This window comes from Mucor velutinosus, assembly GCF_035048745.1.
Source record: "Mucor velutinosus strain NIH1002 chromosome Unknown tig00001564, whole genome shotgun sequence".
NCBI lineage: Eukaryota > Fungi > Mucoromycota > Mucoromycetes > Mucorales > Mucoraceae > Mucor > Mucor velutinosus.
In genome coordinates this window covers 681747-702644 of record NW_027041906.1, presented here as the reverse complement: position 1 = coordinate 702644, position 20898 = coordinate 681747, and the positions used below count along the sequence as shown (strand labels likewise).

At 40.9% G+C, this 20898-nt stretch overlaps 6 protein-coding genes across 6 annotated transcripts; 4 read left to right on the top strand and 2 right to left on the bottom strand.

Annotated features, from left to right (window-relative positions):
- Positions 1 to 734: 734 nt before the first annotated feature.
- Positions 735 to 2909, top strand: SRP68 (signal recognition particle subunit srp68; the record flags this gene model as incomplete). Its single annotated transcript, XM_064829722.1, has 4 exons — positions 735 to 1092; positions 1146 to 1470; positions 1550 to 1728; positions 1906 to 2909. The coding sequence occupies 4 exons, from the start codon at positions 735 to 737 to the stop codon at positions 2907 to 2909; spliced, it is 1866 nt and encodes a 621-aa protein (XP_064682224.1).
- Positions 2910 to 5943: 3034 nt separating this feature from the next.
- ATC70_010507 (uncharacterized protein) lies at positions 5944 to 7667 on the top strand (the record flags this gene model as incomplete). The annotated part of the gene is made up of 2 exons (XM_064829721.1): positions 5944 to 6313; positions 6370 to 7667. The coding sequence occupies 2 exons, from the start codon at positions 5944 to 5946 to the stop codon at positions 7665 to 7667; spliced, it is 1668 nt and encodes a 555-aa protein (XP_064682223.1).
- Positions 7668 to 9947: 2280 nt separating this feature from the next.
- SAR1_2 (COPII coat GTPase) lies at positions 9948 to 11371 on the top strand (the record flags this gene model as incomplete). The annotated part of the gene is made up of 5 exons (XM_064829720.1): positions 9948 to 10111; positions 10177 to 10234; positions 10301 to 10414; positions 10470 to 10729; positions 10786 to 11371. 5 exons carry the CDS (start codon positions 9948 to 9950, stop codon positions 11369 to 11371), a joined length of 1182 nt encoding a protein of 393 aa, XP_064682222.1.
- A 213-nt stretch (positions 11372 to 11584) lies between these two features.
- Positions 11585 to 15297, bottom strand: ATC70_010505 (uncharacterized protein; the record flags this gene model as incomplete). Its single annotated transcript, XM_064829719.1, has 4 exons — positions 11585 to 12953; positions 13007 to 13575; positions 13637 to 15160; positions 15223 to 15297. The coding sequence occupies 4 exons, from the start codon at positions 15295 to 15297 to the stop codon at positions 11585 to 11587; spliced, it is 3537 nt and encodes a 1178-aa protein (XP_064682221.1).
- A 747-nt stretch (positions 15298 to 16044) lies between these two features.
- On the bottom strand, positions 16045 to 17647 carry ATC70_010504 (uncharacterized protein; the record flags this gene model as incomplete). The annotated part of the gene is made up of 7 exons (XM_064829718.1): positions 16045 to 16454; positions 16507 to 16701; positions 16770 to 17015; positions 17071 to 17189; positions 17244 to 17342; positions 17403 to 17442; positions 17500 to 17647. The coding sequence occupies 7 exons, from the start codon at positions 17645 to 17647 to the stop codon at positions 16045 to 16047; spliced, it is 1257 nt and encodes a 418-aa protein (XP_064682220.1).
- Positions 17648 to 18152: 505 nt separating this feature from the next.
- On the top strand, positions 18153 to 18860 carry TPK2_9 (cAMP-dependent protein kinase catalytic subunit; the record flags this gene model as incomplete). Its single annotated transcript, XM_064829717.1, has 1 exon — positions 18153 to 18860. The coding sequence occupies one exon, from the start codon at positions 18153 to 18155 to the stop codon at positions 18858 to 18860; it is 708 nt and encodes a 235-aa protein (XP_064682219.1).
- Between the last annotated feature and the right edge of the window lie 2038 nt (positions 18861 to 20898).

Sequence of the window (20898 nt, the reverse complement as noted above, 5' to 3'; positions counted from 1 at the left end):
ATTTTATCAAGTGCACAGTCGTCTAGAAACCCCTTCTTTGAGACATATTGAGCAAATGCTAATTTATTGTATGGAAACTGATGATTTTCACAGCTGCGATGTATATGGTCATCACTCACGTTTTATATGCTACATTTTGTATCAATTGTAATATTACAAAATCCCCAATTATTTTTAGGACCAATTCGTCCATTCTGAGCAGTGTCCACACATCTGGCTCCCTATTGCTGATTCTCTAATTTCCATGATAACAACTGCCTATCGAGAGAGACTGTTTGCAGCGATGTATATACCTTCGGCTTGTTTCTCTATTAATAATAGATCAGCACCAAAAATATCTCTCCAATAACCATTCCATGTTTCATGGAAAGAAAAAAACATAATGGTTACACAAGACGATGTACTTACCCCTCTTCGCCTTCAACCCCCATCACGCCCCTTTGTGCCATCTTGATTTACCTCAACTTGGTTGGGCGATCCTCAGCTTTCATTCAAGTAGTTGTCCAGTTGGTATCACGCGATGTCGTCTTGCTTTACCACACATAATAAAGCAAAAAAAAAAAAAAGGGAACCATGACCCCCCACAAATGTGGTATTATATATATACTTCTTGTACCTTACCCGGGACAAAAAATTGGCATACAAATAGCTTGCAAAAACCCAATCTTTTTTCTTTTGCTTCCTCTAAACAATTCCCTTCCTTTTTTTTTAAAAAAAAACTCTTGCAAAGAAGAATGAAGTTCATTGCTCTTTCAACATTGGTCACTTTGGCTCTTTCAGGTGTTTTGGCAGCTGATGTCCAATATTCTGTCATTGCATTCCCTACTGGAAATCAAGGTGTCTCTGTCTCTGTTGGTGGTCAGACAGTTGCACTCAAAAAGAGCGATGTTCATCCCAATATCTTTACCGGTACTGCTCCCTCGGGCGAGACCTACCAATATGTCTTGACTGATGGTCAAGCAAATACCCCTGAGACAACCACTCGTAAGCTCGCCAAAGGTGCTACTGCCACTGGTAATGAATTCTTCAATCGTACCCAAACTGTCTGGAACGTTCCTAGCCTTCCTCAAGCCTATAATCCCATCTACCCCAGTAAGTTTTATGACATGTACCTGATTTACTGATGTCTAATCTGTCAACTTTAGCTTTATTCACCAATTTGAATAATTCTAATGAAATTGCCACCATCATCATGTCTGTCAACTCGACCGCTTTGGATGCTATTAACAAAGCTCCTACAGAAAAGCTCGATGATGCTCAGATCACTGATTTAGCCTATATTAGCAGCAAGGACGTCTTCAAATTCCAAAATGCCGGTCTCTCTACCAGCGGCCAGTCCACCAAGGATTTTGCCAAGCAATCCTATGCTATTGATTTCAACAAATACAACAAGAATGCCACTGCAAAGAACCTCTTGTACGGCCGTACTACTTTGAAGCTTCGTGCTGAAGAAACCGATGCCACTTTTGCGTATGTAACATGACAGAATGATATACAAACACATGATATGTAGATCAAAAGAAAATTAATGCATTTTACTCTTTGATAGACGTGAAAAGTTAGTACTCGATATGCTTGCCGCTGCTGGCGGTGCCACTCTCTCTGGCTCCTGGACTCGTGTCTTTATCAACAACGAGCCCTACGGCCTCTTCTTGCTCATGGACGATGCCTCCACTCACCTCATGGACGCTATTCTTCACGCTGGTGATTTCAAGTCAGAGAATACAGGTAAAGCATCAGCCATGTACTATTTACAACACAACTACATCTTGTATCATCATTAAACGATGACAACTTGATGTGATATCCTCCTTTTTCACTGCTCCATATTTTCCATACAATTGCACATCGTTCTCCTTATTCTCCGGCTTCCAGATCAGCTTTTACTAACTTTTCCTTCTGCAGGTGTTACCTACAAAGGCAATGCCTTGAGTCCTGAAGTTGAAGGCAACTTGGTTTACGTTGGCGATGATGCTACCAAGTACCCTGCTGACATTTATAAGCTTGCCGACGAAGGGGAGGACAAGACCATCAACAAGAAGAACAACAGCCAAGCCGGTATCATTGACTTCACCAAGCGTTTGAGCCAAGTCAATGCAAAGGAAGCCACTGATGCTCAACACCCTGGCAGCATTGTCAACCTCATTGACCCTCAACACACTCTCATTCATATGGCAATCAACTTCCTCATCGGTTCTTGGGATGGTTTCTGGTACCAAGCCAGTAACTACTACTTGAACCAAGATTTGGGCAACAACAAGTGGACTTTGATCACTTATGATTTCGATGAAACCTATGGTAATGGTGTTGAAGATGCTGGTATGAACACTGTCTCCTATCAAAACTACTCTCGCCCTGGCTCCCAACGTCCTCTTGTTGAAGTTTTCCTCAATAGCACTTACTATGATAGCATGTTCCAAGATACCGTCAAGACTATTGTCAAGCGCTTCTTCAAGCCTAGTGTTGTCGATCCTATCCTCCAAGCTTGGTCTCAAATGTTAAAGGAAGATATTACCTGGACTCGCTCCATTGCTGGTAGATCTCCTGGTACTGCCACTACTTTCACTGTCAAGGACTTCCAAGATGGTTTGCTTGGCAACGGCACATCTGTCGTCTCCATCAGTCAATGGGTCTCTAAGCGTGCTTCCTCTGTTGCTGCTCAGCTCAACTTCAATGACACTGATGACCTTCCTGCTTTGCCTGCATACACCGCTGGCACCCACTTGGATGCCAATGGCAATGTCGTTAATAGCGATGGTTCAACTGTTGCTGGCAACGGTACCAGTGTTGCCCCTGGCGGCAACAACAATGCCTCCGCTTCCAAAGAAGGAAGTGCTGCACCTTCTACCAAGGCATCTATTGGCTTCAGCATGGTTGCTATTGCCGCAGTTATGGCCATTGCACTTTAGATTTGATGCATAACATGTTACCTCTCTTTTTCTCATACTGTCTCTATTACCTCTCTCTATTTAAACACTATTTTTTATTAACTACTTTATACTACACAATCGCTACTACTATTGCCAAGTTGAAATAAATTTGCTGAATAGGCATAAAGTATTGTATTCTTAGAAACCATGCTAAATTCCCGTCGGTGTCATACAAATTGATATAATCATCATTTTGCTGAACAGGTAACATGTTGTACGAAAATAATGAGAGAAAATATAGCGCCTTCAAAAAGAACAATGTAGATCTAGTCTAATTTCACATTGCAATGGCTTTTGCAAATACAACTCTCTTCTTTCCAAGCGAATTCTTGCTGCTTTCTTTTATTCGATGCAAGGAAAGATCTACTGAAACAAAATGCTTGTTGTGTCACTGTAATTTGTGCCATAATTACAAACCACAACAAAGTGATACTAGGATTGGCATGCTATTGAGGAGCCGCATTGACTGAGGCGCAACCCAATCTAAAAATATTACTCCAATGTTCTTGCTCTTCCAAGGTGATAATGTTCTTTCATCATCACAGTTGTTTGGCGCAACTGAATCCAGCGGTTATAATGATTTTCCAAACGTATTCATCGTGGTTGTGCTAAACGATTAAACCTGAAGACAGAAAGGAATTTCTTTAAGAGCTATCGGCCGGTTTAAACCGAATTAACGAGATGAATAAGCTTTTGAAATATGAAACTGAAAATCATTCCAGATACATGGTTCCATTGAGAAGTACCATGTCTTTGTTTCTATCTGTAAAATACAGTTGTGTTTTACTTTAATCAAATACTTTGATGCTTGGACACATGTACAAAACAAAAGGGGAATCGAAGAATTTAACATTCGAGCATATGGATATAAAGGCACCGAAACAAATGGTAGAAAATTAATTTCGCTCTGGGCGAGCGTAAAAAGTCGGAGAGGCACAGTTTCTTCGAGCCATCATCAACAGACCCAAAACCAATTTCGTCGGTTGCCTTCGTGCATTCCTCGACGATACGCTTCGTTCTTTGGTATGCTTCATTCAAGACGTCATTGCAGATTTGTTTGAGTGGCCCAAGGTCCTGAAAGTGAAAAGGATAGGATTAAAGAACAATTGGTTCATTAAAACACTTCAAATCACTGGTATATATATATACTGGCTGTGCATCTGCGTACATTGATATCAGATTTTACTTTCAAGATTCAGAGCCATCATCAAGCAAGCGAGCTTTTCGCGTCTGATCAACTACAAGTCTGTCTGATTCTTCAGAACCTAAGAGATCCAGAAGACCTCCTTCAGGTCATGGCCATCTTGCAATCCGAAAACTGTCGCGACGAAAGCTTTATTTCTTCTGCGTCTAACATTTTATCCTGAAAGTTCAATCCCAAATGTCGTTCATTCACACTATCCCAGATTTTTTATTACACAAAATCCACTTTGAAACGCAAATCTCCGCAGAAAATCCTTTTCAGTGATAAAAAGGTATATGGAGCATCTAAAAATACCTATTTTTACTGTATGAGTATTGGTGTGGAGGGTCAAAATTAAGATTATGTGGTCAGTATCACTAGAGAAGATTCCATCAATTGCAGTGTGATAAATGCAGATAGATGTAATGAGTTCAATATAACCAGATATAATCTTCTTATACGCAAATGACAAGATTGCAGACGGAATAGACATAGTGTCGGCAAGAACAGAGAGAAATCTTTGAGGGGAGATCGTTTTCCACGAATATAAATAAAGGAAATTTGATGGTTTTTAGTTAGATTACACGCCAAGTTTCTCGCACTGTTGTTCTCTTCTTTCTCTTCTATGAAATGTAATTCTTTAGCATATAAACAATCAAAATGTCTATATATATAGATGAGATGGGGGGGAGTTGTATGCAAGGTAAGCAGAAACCAAGGAAAGTTTTTATATTATGCTGTTTTTAGAAATTTGTCTATCCAAATGTGAAGCGCAATATCAGGCGAATAAGTGCACTCTGATTCACATGAGGAAAGGGCCACGCAATCGCATCGCCTTGTTGTCTTGCGAAACCATACAAAAGCTTTGAAAAGAGGTTTGTCACGATTTTGGTTACCTGTTTTGAACACAAGCGATCCAAAGCACGAAATTGCACAACCGTCTGTATAGAACGACGATCCCATAAAGACTAGTCGGGTAAATCTTTTCTGTGAAAACATGTTCTGGGATAGCATCCAGACATCTCCAAAGGAAGGACTTATTTCTAAATAGTTAGGTTTCTTTGTTTCTGCCTGAATGAGGAACCAGGTACAGGTACCTGTTTAGCTTCAATTTTAATCATGCTTGTACTCATCTGTTTTCTGGAAAAATACAAAAACAGGAATATAATAATATGCCTCGTCAAAACATCTGGGCACTCTCATTGATGTTACATAATTGTGTGCCAGTGCTACGGCAGCAACAGCTATATTTACGTTGAAGCATTTGAAACCTCAAGTTTTTAATTCAAAGTTGTAAGTTCTTTTTCAGGTGGTATCAACAGACGAAAATAGTATTAGAAGTGAAACAAAACAAGAAAGCAGATAAACAAGGAGACTTTTGCAGCGCACAGACTAAAAAGGGAGGATCTTGATCTTTTATAAGCAATTCTCACTGTCGTCAGATGTGGTCATCTCTTGCCCGGGTACATTACTTGAAGTTTTCTGTAAAAAATAATGTATAGATTGACAGTTGTTTACTATACGGACTATCCCCTACAGGAGAGAGATGGGCTGCGATTGTGCCATTTGTACATTGCACCTAATCTTGAAAAAGAAAAAAGAGATCGTGTTGCCATATAAAAAAAGCTCATCATGACGATGAGATTAAGGTAAAACCTTTGCCGTTCATTTACAAAGTCGGGAGATGTGTAGTCTTTTCTGGTGCCATATGCTATTGAAACGGAGAACAGGGTAATGGCAAAACAATGCTAAAAAGTTTCCTAGAAAAATCATATAAATAGCAGATGAAATGGGTCCATAAAACTCTTGGCCTTCTTCTACACTTTTACAATGAAAATTTCTATTATCACATCTGGCATTATTAGCGTTGCCATCGCTTCCTTGAGCCTAGTCAATGCTGTCGATGTTACATACTCCGTTGTTGCTTTCCCCGGAAACAATGAGACAGTGGCTGTCAATGTGGCTAACAAAGACTATCCTCTCCAACCTAGCCAGTTGAGCTCTAACCTTTTCACTGGTGTCGCTCCCAATGCTCCGGATTACCATTATACCTATTTGACAAGCAGTGGTGCCAAGCCTGAAGCCGTTGTCCGTCATTTGGCTGATTCCGCTACTGCCACTGGCAATGAATTCTTCAACAGATCAAGAACTGTGTGTGATGTGCCTGCCCTCCCCAAGGCATACAATGACATTTATCCTGGTATGTAATACTGTGATCTGCCTTGTTTGACTAGCACACTAATGCATCCCATGTAGCCCTTCAAACTGCCATGAGTAATTCCAATGAGATTTCCACCATTATTATCAATGCTGATATGGAATCCATTGATAAGTTCATGAAGAAGCCTATGGAGGATAACAAATTTGCTCAAGTCTACAACATGAGCTACATTAGCCATGATGCTGTCTACAGCTTCCAAGGTGCTGGTATCAAGAACAGTGGTCAATCTTCCAAAGAATTAGCCAAGCAATCCCTCAAGATCAAATTTAACAAGTTCAACAATGCCACCAAGGATACTCTGTTTGGTCGCCGTGCCATCAAGTTGCGTGCTGAGGCCAATGATCCTACTATGGCCCGAGAGAAGCTCATGTTGGACTCTCTTTCTGCTGCTGGTGTTGCTACTCTCAATGGCAACTGGGTTCGTCTCGTTATCAACAACACACCTTTTGGTTTATACCTCATGACTGATGATACCTACAAGGGATTCACTGAAAACCTTCTCAACGGTGGTAATGTTACTCAAGCTACTGGTGCTACATACAAGGGTAATGCTATGGATGAGAAGAATGAAGCCAACCTTGTCTACAAGGGTAGCAACAATGCCAGCTACAACTTTAATGATGTCTACATCTTGGAAGACGAGGGAAGAGATAAGAATGTTACCAAGGATAGCTTCAGCGCTCCTCTCATCGATTTTATGGAGAGATTGAACAAGACCGTTGTTGGCACTGATGCTCAAAATCCTGGCACCATCACTGACTTGATTGACAGCGCTAATCACACAATGATCCATCTTGCTATGAGTTTCCTCTCTGGTTCTTGGGATGGTCTCTGGTATCAAGCTAGTAACTTTTACTTGAATGAAAACTTGGATACCAAGAAATGGTATGTGATCACTTACGATTTCGACGAAACCTTTGGCAATGGCCTTGAAGAACCCGAGCTCATGACTGTTGCTTATCAAAACTACTCTCGTGCTGGCTCACAACGTCCTCTTGTTGATGCATTCATCAAGTCTCCTTACTATGAACCCATCTTCCAAGATATCTTGAAGAACATTGTGAAGACCTTCTTCAACCCTCGTGTCTTGAAGCCTCGTCTTGATGCATGGACTGAAATGTTGAAGGAAGACGTTGAGCAAGACTATGCTCTCCCTTACCGTTCTCCTGGTGAAAAGAGAGACTATAATGCTGCCGATTTTGCCAAGAACATGTACTCTACTGTTGGCGATAGAATTGGTCTTCTTGAATGGATCTCCAACCGCACTGAAGCCGTTGCTCAACAACTCAACTTCAATATCAATGATGATGCTCCTGCTGCTGCATCCGCTTAGATATGACTACCTCCACCACATACTGTATAATTTCTTTTTGTAATTTAGACTTAATCATTAGCCAAACCACGCTTTCAAATAAATAACAATCATTATATATCAGAACGTCCGAGTTTACAATATGTGAACATTTCAGTCTACAAAATATACTGTACAGGATATACTGTACAGTCTGCACTAGCCGATCAATTTCGCTACGCTCAATGACGGCGACGCCCTACGGGCTCTCGCCGAAGACACCTCAAGTCAGAGATAATAAAAATCTGGTATATCAAAGTAGATTTTGAACAATCAATCAACAGTAAAAAAAAAAGGCTATACTAGAGTCACGAGGGAGAGCTATCCATTTACTGATGTTGCTCTTGAGATGGCGGCATAAAGCTGGCCATGTGGAAATACATGACTTGTACAAGATCTACAACAGCTATTTTTTTTGAGAGATTATCATTGCAAAAGACACCTTTATAGGGAAAAAAAATCCCAGGAAAAAAGTACCCGAGCTAATCAATTGTTCTATCAATTCCATGATCTCCATTTAATCAGCATCGCAATCATCATTGTTATCATCATTGTCAGTATCAGAAAGGTATTTGGGCCAGCCAGCAGCAGCGCCGCCAGCCGCCGCCGCCGCCAAAATCAATTCAAACTCAGTTTATTTTTTCTGTTTAAGATTGGCCAAATTCTGTTTTTTGTCGACTTCTTTAATCTGTTTTATGATATTCGACTGTAAAAACTGTGATGAACGTCCTATGCTCCTTAATACATTCTTGAAGTACTTTTCAAGGCGCTTTCAATGGTGCTAATTGTAATAGATGTTTTGACTGAAATTATTGAGAGATTTGGTAAAATATGAAATGAGGTTTTTAGCGAAAATAACCATATTCTGCTATAAAAGCCTCATAAAAGTAGTTTCAGAGGTTGTTTTGGATCGAGAGAAACATTTTGAATTAATAGTTGTCATAGTAAAAGTCTTCGTTTTGAAGGTGAAAAACGCGATTGTTTGATTTTCGATGAAAACCATGAGGGGTGCCTCATGCTTTTTGGTCGATTTTTGGCCATGTTTTTTAGGTCTTCAAAAAGTTGAGCAACGGTGTCAGGAAGTTACTACTACTCGAGTACAACAATTTGGCGTCATTCTGGTGGCTCAGAAAGGTCTATATGTCAAGATATGAAGGCTTGAAAACTATCCAATTTGGTTATGGTTTGCTTTATAGCTTTTATTTACACAGCATGAATTACATCTTTGGTAGCTGAAATCTTCTGGAAGAGTAGTTCTACAGCCTGTGCAATTTCTAGTTCGAGTAGAAGGAATTTTGATTTTGGTAAGTCTAATTCATACGTTATGTTGTTGGTAAGCTTATTAATAATGAAAATGAAAAACCGAATTTGCTGCTTGAATACTATGATTTTGTACTTTTGCTTCGCTACGGTAAAACCCCCCTATAAACCAATGCTATCAAGTGTTGAATTAGATGTGTTATGTTCTTGATGGAGGGGATTTCGAATTATATGCTGGTCGAACCATAGGAATCAATCATAGTTTTGATTGTCTGCACAATTACATTTCACTCCCTAAATTGTACATCAGGTTTTGAAATGAAGCTTGTATGCTATGCATGCATCTATAGCAAAAAAAGGAGGGCTGATTTGCCAAGAGAAAGCCTATAAGGTAAGGGCTTCTTTTGTATCTCGTTTCTCTCTCTCTCTCTCTCTCTCTCTCTTCGTTTTAAAGGAATCTGTCTTTATTAAATGAGCCCTTTTAATCTACACCATGAAGACATAGAATTCAATCATGGTGTTTGCCGCTTTTCTCGTGGTACTGAGCAACTGTATGCACTCTGCTGATGCTTGTATTCCAGAAGGCTCTCCATGCGATAAATCAAGCTTTGTTGGGTGTTGTAGGCAGCACTTTTGCGATGGTGGAACATGCAAGCCTTTCATGAAGTTCTCTGCATACTATTAGATATTGAAAACAAACGTAAAACTAATAAAGTACATCATATTCAGAGCCTAGGCTCTGCTATCTCTCAAATGTCTTTTTATTCATCTACATTGTCGAAATTCATGGACGACAATCAAAGTGTCCTGTCTCAACGGAGATCAAACCAGTTTATTGTCATAAAAATGCTTGTCCTTCTGTTTTATTCTTTTCCCTCTTCTTCTTCTTCTTCTTCTCTTCAACTTTTACTCTCATCATAAACCACATGTAAGGCATCATTCCTGTGGCTGTATGTACCAGTAGCGCAGTGGTTAGACACTAACAATCTTGCTGCAGTTGTTATGGCAGAATACAAACAAAAGCTTTACGAAATCCAAAGACGTCCTGAAAATCGTACTTGCTTTGATTGCCCTGCTCCCAACCCACAGTGGGCGAGTGTTAGTTATGGTATCTTCATATGCTTGGATTGCTCAGGCGTACATCGTTCATTTGGTGTTCATATCAGGTATTTTGCAGCTATCCTATGTTCAGCGCTTACACATGTATTGACCTTGTATGCTTTTGATTTAGTTTTGTTCGCTCTATTAGCATGGATAAATGGTTCGATGATCAACTAAAAAAGATGGATGTAAATAGCCTGCTGATCGTGGCTTCTATGTTGATCAGTTTTATTGATATGATATGTTGTATTTAGATTGGTGGCAATAAGAATGCCAGAGAATTTTTCGAATCTCAGCCTGATTACTCTCCCAACATGGCACCTGCCCAAAAGTACAGTAGTAGATTTGCTACACTCTATAGAGACAAGGTAAGACTTATTGTATCAATTTGGATAAGGGCGAGTGATCTGATAGTCCTTCTAGCTGAGCGCAGAAGCTGAAGGTAGAACATGGACACCTACATTGGCATCAACCACACCTATTGCTGCTCCAACTCCTAAGAGAGCGACTGCAGCCACTCGATCTCTGGGCGGACAACGTAGTGGCACTTCATCTGGAAGAAACTCTCCCGCTTACGGCAGCAACACCAACAATAACAGCAATGCGGCTGGATTAGTCACTGACAAGGAGAGAAATGAGAATTATTTTGCGACATTGGGTCAAGCCAACGAGACTAGAGATGCGTACGTATAGATAGAAACGGGAGTGTGATTTGCAAATATTAAAAACGAGACGATAGTTCTTTACCTCCTAGTCAAGGTGGCAAATTCACGGGTTTTGGCAATCCAGCATTTGAAAATCAATCCAACTCGAGAACCTCCACACCAGGTATTGACGATATTATAAACGATCCTATGCAGGCATTAACAAAGGGATGGTCGCTCTTGTCAATGGGTATGGAAGAATTGGGTAAAGCCGCTGCTCAAGGCGCTCGTTATGCAAACGACAACTACGTCAAGCCAGCTCAATCACAATGGAACGATCCCAACTTTAGAAGCAATGTCACTGGCTATGTGCAAAACATCAGTGAGAAGACACGAAGCCTTGTGAATGAATCATTGAACGGTGGTCAGAGAAGCAGTAGCAGTGCTAGTCTGAGAAGCAATTACAGTTCTTCCAGCCATACCAACAATGACAATACCAACGATGATTTCTTCAATTCCACCATCTCCTCTTTGCAGCAACAATCCGCCCCCGCTTCTCGTAGTGCTTCTCCTTCTCAAGCTCCTGCAAGAACGAGAACACCTCTTAGAGAAACAACTGCCAGAAAAGCAGCCACTACCAAGAAAGATGACAACTCGGATGATGAATGGACAAGTTGGTAAACTGAGGAGCATACAGCCGATTTGATACCTACAAGACATACATGATTAGAGATTAGAACAGAAGACGAGACCCTTAATATAAATGCTAGCTTATTACTATTACTATTAAACCATGACCGAATATCCTGCCACACCCACATCATCTCTTGATCTGTCCAACTGGAAAGAATGGATATATATGTATATATATATATATATATATATATATATAATTTATTGCTTCAGTACAAAAGGATTTGCAGCTAAAACTCTGATCAATGGGGGGCTACGGATGGGATCTGCAGTAACTACTACTTTTACAAAGTCAAAAGGTCGGATCAATTGACGACACTCACTAGGGAAAGTGCACTCCTTTTGCGTAATCCAAGCATCTTCACCCTGGATAGCTCGAATGGACGTGGACCTTCTGCGGTTCTTTTTCAATTCGTCAAGAGCAGTGGTAGATGAGGATTTGATGGACAAACGCTTGACTTGCTCATCATTGGAGTCGCCAATATCTACTAGAACACCGTCATCTTCCTGAGAGTCTAGATCGTCCCGTACGCTATAGGTGTCCATGATACTGTCGTCGTAATCATCATCCTCATCATCAGTTGAAATAGCGGTCTCCACGCCAGCATCCACCGTTGCCTCGCCCTGAATCCAGATCAAATGAAGCACATTTTCCGACAGACTGTAGGTATCTGATTTCAGAGGCAGATTAAGAGTATGAATGCGTCTTTCCAAGCCCAAGCCAGGCACAATTACATCAAATGCACCTTCTTGAACACCTACAACGATAGCATCTTGCATACGATTGGTAGATGTGCCCGAGTTGTTGGCCAAATAGTAAGATGAAAACATATGCTGTGTTTGTTCATTTGCGTTTTCAGCTGCTCTCGTCTTGACATTGCAATGTTGTGCAGTCTTTTGTACAATCTCGGGTTCCATAAAGAACACCTTTTCGCCCTTGATGACAGCTTCCAATTGCCGATGAACAATGGTATCAGCGTAGCGCTTGGTGGGAGCGCAAAAATGCGTATACAGAGGCGCGTTGTTGGCGTAATGATGGTAACGGTTAATGTCAAATGCACCGGTACAAAAGTATTTCTCTTGGCTCATGCATTTCATCACCAATGTCATGATGACAGCTTTTGCCTCGGGATTCTCAATAGCATCAATTGATTTCTGAAGACTGCTTGGTGTTTCGGGGTGGATGGAGTATCCCAGGCTGTCCAAATAGTGGGTCAACTCGCGCAACTTTCTTTCGTTTGGTGGTGATTGAGATCGCAGCAAGGCATGGTCTGGGAAGTGGCTGCTGATCTTCTGAGCGACTTGCGTGTTGGCCAAGATTTGGAGTTCTTCTAGTATGCATTCAGACTTGAGATGGACTTTGGTGGAAATGCTGCTAGGGTAATTGCCATTTTTAAAGCGAATATCCAGTTGAGAGGGCTTGATAAAGAGAGCCTTTTCAGACCGTGCTTCATGCAGCGAACAGGCAATTGAATAAAGCGATAAAATGTCGGTTGAAAGGTCATTGTTGTCATTGTTAGGGTCATCAATGACGTGTTGGAGCTCTTGCAAGGTCATTACTGCGTTTGAACTACGAAGTAAGGTTAGCCATGTCCTTTGTAGGTACAAAGTCTGTAGACTTACTTGATGACAGTCTTTCCAAACCAAGTCTTCATCACCTCGCCCGAGCTACTCATCGTCCAGATAATGGAGAAGGTCAATTTATCTTTACTTTGCACGAGATCTGTGCAATTCTCCTTCAAAAACTCTGGCCAAAGGGGTACCTTTTCAAAAATGGTGTGGTATACATCCACGCCTCTTGATCTCGCTTCTTTATCCAGGGCTGATTCAGGGCTGATGAAAGCGGTGATATCAGAGACATGAATGCCTACCTCAAAAGTATTGGTATCTGGCACAGATGTAATGGACAAGGCATTCTCCAAAAAGCCGCCGTTCTCATCAACAATAGTGATACATCGAGTGGAGCGCATATCAAGACGTGCCTTGCTTGCAATGTCTCGCTCAATCATCTCGGCGCTCAGCAGGCTGGTGGGGATGCTTCGCAGCATGGAATCGTGGTAAGGTGGAGAATTGACATTGTTATCTGCTAAAATAGCACGCAGCTGAACTCGTGTGTCCTCTACTACACCCAATTCGTTCTCAAGCACACCGAAAGGATGCAGAGAAGTGATAGGCCATCTTTTGATGGATCCCTGTAACATCAACAGTAAGCTATCTGACTGCAGTGATAGAGTTATTAAAGATGTTGCTTACCAAGAAGAGCTTGTTTTCAAACGCATCGCTATTCTCAATGAAGCCTGGAGGTGCTTGTTCGACAGGAATAGCAATCAAGGGCACACGCTTATCTGTCGGTTTGAACCAGATGATGCGAGGCACTGGGCTGTCGCGCTGCTGCTGATGTTGCGGCTGATCCTCACCACCTTTTCTCTTGTTGCTGGGACGAGTCAATCCCAGTGTGCCTGAGAATACTTGCTTTTGAGCACGATCCAAAATGGCAACCACAACACCACAAAACTTGGGAGTGACTAGATCCACGTCTTCTTCACCGCCAAAAATGATCTCCTTTTCATCCTCTTCATCAGGCTTTCTCACCACAGGATGGCCATTGTTTCTAGCAAGCTTGGCCTCTTCTTTTTCGTGTTTCTCCAGCATGACTTGATCCACTTCAATCAACTTGATAGCGACATGATCCCCCTCCAAAGCACGATTGCGGTCGCGAGACCCACAAATGTAGATATCGGCATTGAGATCTTCACAAAACACGTACGCGTCAGATCGATTACGCTTGTTTACACGAAGCAGACCACTCACAAGCATGTTGGATTTGAGGTAAGGCACTACAGAGGAGAATGGTAAATGGGATGTGAATAATGGCTTTCGCTGGTGGCCATTATTGTTGCTGTTTCCAGACTCCATGATAGACGAGCCAGTGGACAGTCGATGATGATGATTGATCATGGAACTAGGCCTCGATGTGCTGGTAGAGGACGCAATGGGTGTCATGGAAGTGGGGCTCTTGGATCTCCAATCACGGCCTGAGCTTCTTCTATCGACATCCACCAGATTTAGTTTGGACAAGGAGAGACGTCTGGAGGCAGCATCGTTGCTGTCCAGTTGATATTGCCTTGATGAGGAGGAAGAATGCTGGTAAGACATGCGTCTATTGCTGCCAAAGGCTGGTCTGTCACTGTAGTAGTCTTGTTGTTGAGGTTGAGGTTGAGAATAGCTGTTACCATAGTTGTAGATGCGTGTGTTGGGTTCAGATAAGCGGCGGCTCTGTTTATCATCGAAACTACGATTATTGCTACTGCTGCTGAAACGGTTGGTTGTTGTCGCGACGTTATTGTGTCCGTTCAGCTTGGCTTCTGTTTCTGCTAATACATCTGCCCTGGATAGGCGGCTCGATGTGTCATTCAGTTCATCTGATCTTTTAGACAGTGGAAAATTGTTGAAATGAGCCACTGAAGAGCGTTGTTTTCTCTGAAAGAGCGGGGAGGCAGAAGATGAGGAATCGAAAGAGTCTCTTTGCTGCAACTGGCGATAGTCATCTTGATTCTGAAAACTGATGGATTCACGGTTGTATTTCCTTTGTTGTTGCTGCCTCTGACTGTAGAAGTCCTCTTCATTGACTGTATGTAATCCGCTTAAACGTTGCTGTTGCTGCTGCTGCTGCTGCTGGGCTACACCAAATGATTTGGCATTGTTACCTCGAGGACCCAATTCAAATGACCGACGCTTATCAATCCAATCACCTCTTCTGACGCCAGAAGCAGGACTCTAAAAAAGACAACAGTGTTATGCTGATTGCATGAATTTATGAGAAATAAGTGTACACTTACGTCTGGAGAATCAAATAAACCTCGCGTAGATTCAGGGGCAGTTTGGCCGTCTAGATCCAGGCTGTTGTTATCCATTCTGTTGATTTGGGTTACTAATAAACACGACTATGTTTGCTTGATGAAATGATAAAACGAATGGAATGGATTCTGAGGAGTCCTGTGTGATGTGAAATGTTGGCTAGTGGAATAAAGAAAGAAATCTAACTAGAAATCAAAAAAAAGAAAGGTAAAATAGAGAACAAGGGGCAAGAGAGAGAGAGAGAGAGAGAGAGAGAGAGAGAAAAGGAGAACAAGAGAGCAAGACGTATAAATAAATAAATAAAGGAGGAAAAAAATTAGACTAAATACAAGATGATATACACGCAAAAAAAAAAGGCGGTAAACTTGTTCGAGAAAAGAAGGGGCAAGCGACACTTTAAATGTATCCATGTAGATGTCGAATACGAGTAGATTAACGAGAGCACCTTGATCTTGTAATTCTGGCCATTTAAACTCTTTAAGAATTGCTACTATTGAAGATATGTTTTCAGTCTGTGTGTGTGTGTGTGTGTGTGTGTGTGTGTGTCAATGCCACTTTCAATGTTAAAACTTAACTGATCGATACTATTATTTTAAAATGAAACATGGCAGAACAGCAGCCCTGAACAATGCCCCATCCGCCACTCTACAGCTGGCTATACCTTCTTTACTGATCTCATCAAATCACCTTGATTCCATCATGTAAAGTGGGTATGCGTCACCTTGAAACTAGGGAGACCTCAAACAAGATGAGACACCAGACACAAATTACGCTACAAACAATAACAAACAAACACAATTTTATTACAGCGTAAACCTTTCATACTCTTGTGGTGTTTGGATCCACATATCAAACACTTGATCCAGTAAGCAAGCTTTGGTCTGCTGATACATGGTAGCATTTTGTTTGCAATCATAATAAGAGAGCGTGCCATCTTGAATCAAACCGTTGGCTACTGATTTCTGGTACAAGCTCTTTTTACACAGAGAGGGTCTGGTTTTGTCATTTACAGGCTTGTTCTTGGGAGCACCTTGTTTGCCACCATTGACAAATACCTCTGCTTTCTCCGCACCCACCACCCAGGACAAGGATGTGCCGCATGACACAACCGCTTGGTATTTGCCAGTAGACTCGAGATGTGATTTAGAATGGATGAATGGTATATCAGTGGATGCAATGACTGGGTGATTTAGCTTGTATGGTTCTGACAGATCTTTAGAGTAGTGTCAATACCAACTAATTCACCGAACCCTGAGAGGTTTTACCTTTGATGGCGGCCATTCTTCCATGCAGTGCTCTTTCTAACGCTTCCCGATCAAACATGTCACCCACAGTGATGGAATCAAGGTACATTGGCTTATAGGCATTGGAGAGCAAGGCAGATTGCAAACCTAATACGTTCCATCTTGCCAGTTTATCGCTACATGACATGCACAGCGAGGGTTCGGAGTCAAGTCGGCCTAAAAGAGAGCACTAGTGCAATTAGAAATGTCAACTAGGCGAGAGACTTAAAAACACAAAAACTGACCTGGTTTAGTTCTCAAAATGCCAAGCTGATTGAAATCGAATCGACCTCTTTGAAACTGCTTGCTTGAATGTTGATCCTGATGAGCATCATTTTCAGTCATTTTCAGCTTTTTATTTGCATAAATATTTTCAGTGAAATATGGGTAGTCTTCCAATGTCGTGCGTTTGCGTTTTTTGCCAGCTTCAAAAATGTCTTTGGATTCCTTGGATTGCCCAAGAGCCAATGCCGACATGGACGCATCGCCGCCTATCCCATCATGCGTGAATAGCGTTGCTAGATCAATAGACACATGTAAACTTACAGGGCGACTGACTCACGTACATGTGAAGCGAGTACTGTGGACGTAATTCCAGCTGATGGCCGCCATCCTGCTTGATGAACGGAGAGCTGTCTTGTTTAGTGTAGGTCTCCAGCAAATATCTATGAACAGTGTACATTAAAATACCTTGCGGGTAAAATTTAATATAGACATACTTTATGAATCCTCTGCGAGCAATGGTTTCTGCATGACCATCGTTTAATACATCACCCGTTTTGCACAATTTACTAAACGGCAAACATTTGAGACCAGTTCTGCATATATTAAAAAATCAAAATAAGCTCATTTTCCCCCTTTGTACTCCTTTTTTGTACCCTAAAGATATGACCTTGATGGAATAATCATCCCTACTTGCTATCCAGCTATTACGTCAAAACAACTGCCTACATGTAAAAAATTGCAAACACGTACGGCAATGAATCATAACAATTGAGGCCAGCACTGTCCATTCGGCCTTTTTTTCATGCAAAATTGGCTTTCCTTGCTTTGAGAGCTGGTTGTATCGATCCAGCGTCGCTTGCACAATCTTTGCTTGCACATTTGGTATGGATTTCCACATATCTTTGACCCAATGTTTGTATCTGTATAGTGTGAAGAGAAAAATGAAATGAAATAAGGAAAAAAAAAAGCCCGCCATTTCTACCAACCAACCAAGGGCCCTGTTGTGAAAATTTCTAGGAATGAAAATTTGAAAGGGGAGATTTCTTTTGGGAAGCGTTTGAAGGAGAGAGTCTGAGAGCAGACTGTATATCAGCAGAAGCATCAGGGAGACGTGTGTGTGTGTGTGTGTGTGTGTGTGTGTGTGTGTGTGTGAGAGAGAGAGAGAGAGGGGCAGGAGGCCATTATAAAATTCGGAACTTTTTTTGTATATATTATTATTATTCTTTTTTATAACAACAACAATAACAACAAAACATATGTGTATTTTTTTTTTTTTTTTTTTTTTTTTTTTTTTTTTTTTTACATATGTACTTATATGACTATAATTGCACTGTATAAATATCTGATTAATTGCCTCTCTTCACCTCTTCATTCCACCTCTCTCTCCTCTCCTTCTTTTTAAAATGTCGTATCCCATCTTGACTTGCTCCAATGCCGCACAGCTATCAGAATTCGTCGCTCAAATGGTGCCAAAAATCTGGACGGGATCATCATTTACAACCACAGGCAGATCAGCTTCATTTCGTCTGTTTTGTCAGAATATCATCAAATCAACGCAAATCTCTAGCCCATGTATACTCGTCGCATTGCTCTACATTTACAAGCTAAGATTTGCCTATCCATCTATACGAGGTTCTATGGGATCAGAAATTCGACTCTTTACGACAGCGCTCATCTTGGCCAACAAGTTCCTAGATGACAATACGTTTACCAACAAGACATGGTCTGAGGTATCCAGCGTGCCTCTGAATGAGCTGAATATCATGGAAGTGGAGTTTTTGTCAGCGCTGCACTACAAGACATGCATTCATCAAGCTCATTTCTTTTCATGGACAGCACAATGTCAGCAATGGATGTCTCAACTCATGCACAGTAGACAGATGCATAGGAAAATCATGGAGAAAAAGAGATCTACAAATTACCATCCTTACGGCATAAAATCTAATTACATCTATTACGATCATCAACAGCAAAAGCCGCTACAGCCCTTTTACCGCCACCATCACTCTTCAGCAGTTATCACAGCAGCAGCACAAGCATCGTCAGTTGCCACCATGGCTGCTGCAACGGCCATGAATGTAGATTATTCCAATTTCATTCCAAGGGTCTAAATGTATACCCTCTTTTTTGAAATGATACCCTTTTGTACTATGTAAATAGAACTTCCTTTATTACTATAGAATCCCCTTGATCATTCTGTGGATGATCGCACAGTTATCCCTCCTCCCTCACCTTCCCTTTATATATTTTCACAAGCCAAAATCAAAATTTTACAATAAAAATTTGAACCCTTTTGTCATTGTGAAATCAAATATGTGTGTGTTTTGTTAGATCGGCATATTTATGAAACTGCTGCTACTTGGAGCTGTATTATGATTGATTAAGGGGATATCAATATTTAAGGATAATAAAGATAGCATGAACAATGCCTATAATAAACACATATATATTGAATACACGGTATCGACATTAGGATGAGATTGAATGTAGCTTACCAGGAATCCAGCCAAAACAAGTCAGTACAATATTGATAAGCAAATCAACACCACAGCCTGTTGATTCATTTAGTATTATGTAATGACATGTGTCTAACAGATCCTTACCTCTTTCACCAAATACACCCAAAGGAGGGAAGATAACGGCTGTTTAAATTGCAATGGGTATAATATACAGCCGAATCAGAACAAGTGCTGTCAAATTCAGAACACGTACATACCTAGAATAAATTTACAAATGTCTGATCCAGTCAATGCCATTTTCTTGAGAGAAAGACAGATACTTTGTCTAATTCATTCAGCACGATAGGTCATTTTATATACGCTATTTCTACAGGAAAAAACTTGATGTTGTCTCACCGATTTTTTTTGTTGTAACATTTGCTAATGTTACAACCTCGGTTCATTCTAGCAAACGATATCATCACATCAAGCCTCCGATGATACAAGCATTACAGACACTCTATATGGCTCAATTAAGCAAGCATCAAGCCAATGTGAAGGATTGGGAATTCAGACGTTTCCTTAGCACCGAAAAAAATCAAGGAGGCTTCGAGATGTACATGGTTTGTAAACAAGTTGTTCTTATACGCTTCTTACAGCTCTATTATTGTATCACGCATGATGATCACCCTGCATCATTAGAACAACAGGAGGCTTATCCTTCGTTGGCCTCATGCGTGTAAGCGACTTGAAGTGCTTGTATATAGTAGCATGGAGGATAAGATGTACCTTGAATGACATCACTTTGGTTTGCATTTATGGTGTCAAGGTAAATACAGAGTGGGTTTCATGGTTCAAGGTAAAACGAGGCGCTGACAGGCGAATATATAGATGTCAGGTAACCCAAAACTGAACAGAATGACATGGAACGATATGAACGATTCCGTGCATTCATGCACATTAGAGTAACGGAATCACGTCTCCATCGTAATGGAAACGATGGAGAATGAAGACAGCACATGCATATATAGCCATAACACAACGTAAGCGTCATTATTGAATGTACTGTATGAGAAACACACGTTGTTTGCCTTTAATAATACGCTACAAACAAACAAACATAGACCGAAATCCTTAAAGATCAACGGTATATGGCTCTGTATTATAGTAGCCGGCGGTTCGGCATTCTCACAATGAGTCAGTACACCTGCTATGAATCTGATGTATGATGCAAAGCATGTAGTTTGGCATAGTGGCTCTTTTGTAAGCATAGCTTCCATAGCATTTGTGTTGTCGATGTAATTGCAAATAATAGATCTACTTGTTGTGATCCAATGCATTTGCTTTCTCTCTCTATAAATGAACTGTTGTTGTGATATAGGGCTGAATATTTGTTGTTATTATTGTTGTAGTACTTAAAATTAGGTGTCAAATCGCCATCTTACAAAACCGTTGGCCTTGCAGTTGTTGTTGTTTGGTTCTTGGTCGCACTAAATAGTTCTGCAAGTTGCACATCTTATATTCATCCTACTTTTTTAAATATCATAAAAAACAGTGTTACAAACGAGCGAGAAATATAAAAGAACGTATGGAATCTATTTATACACACTGTCATTTTGCAATGCAAAGAAAACAAGTAATCATCCCGTTTTGGCTCATCGACTAAACATACAAATGAATTGCCATTCGTGAGTGTCCAAAAAAGAACAGG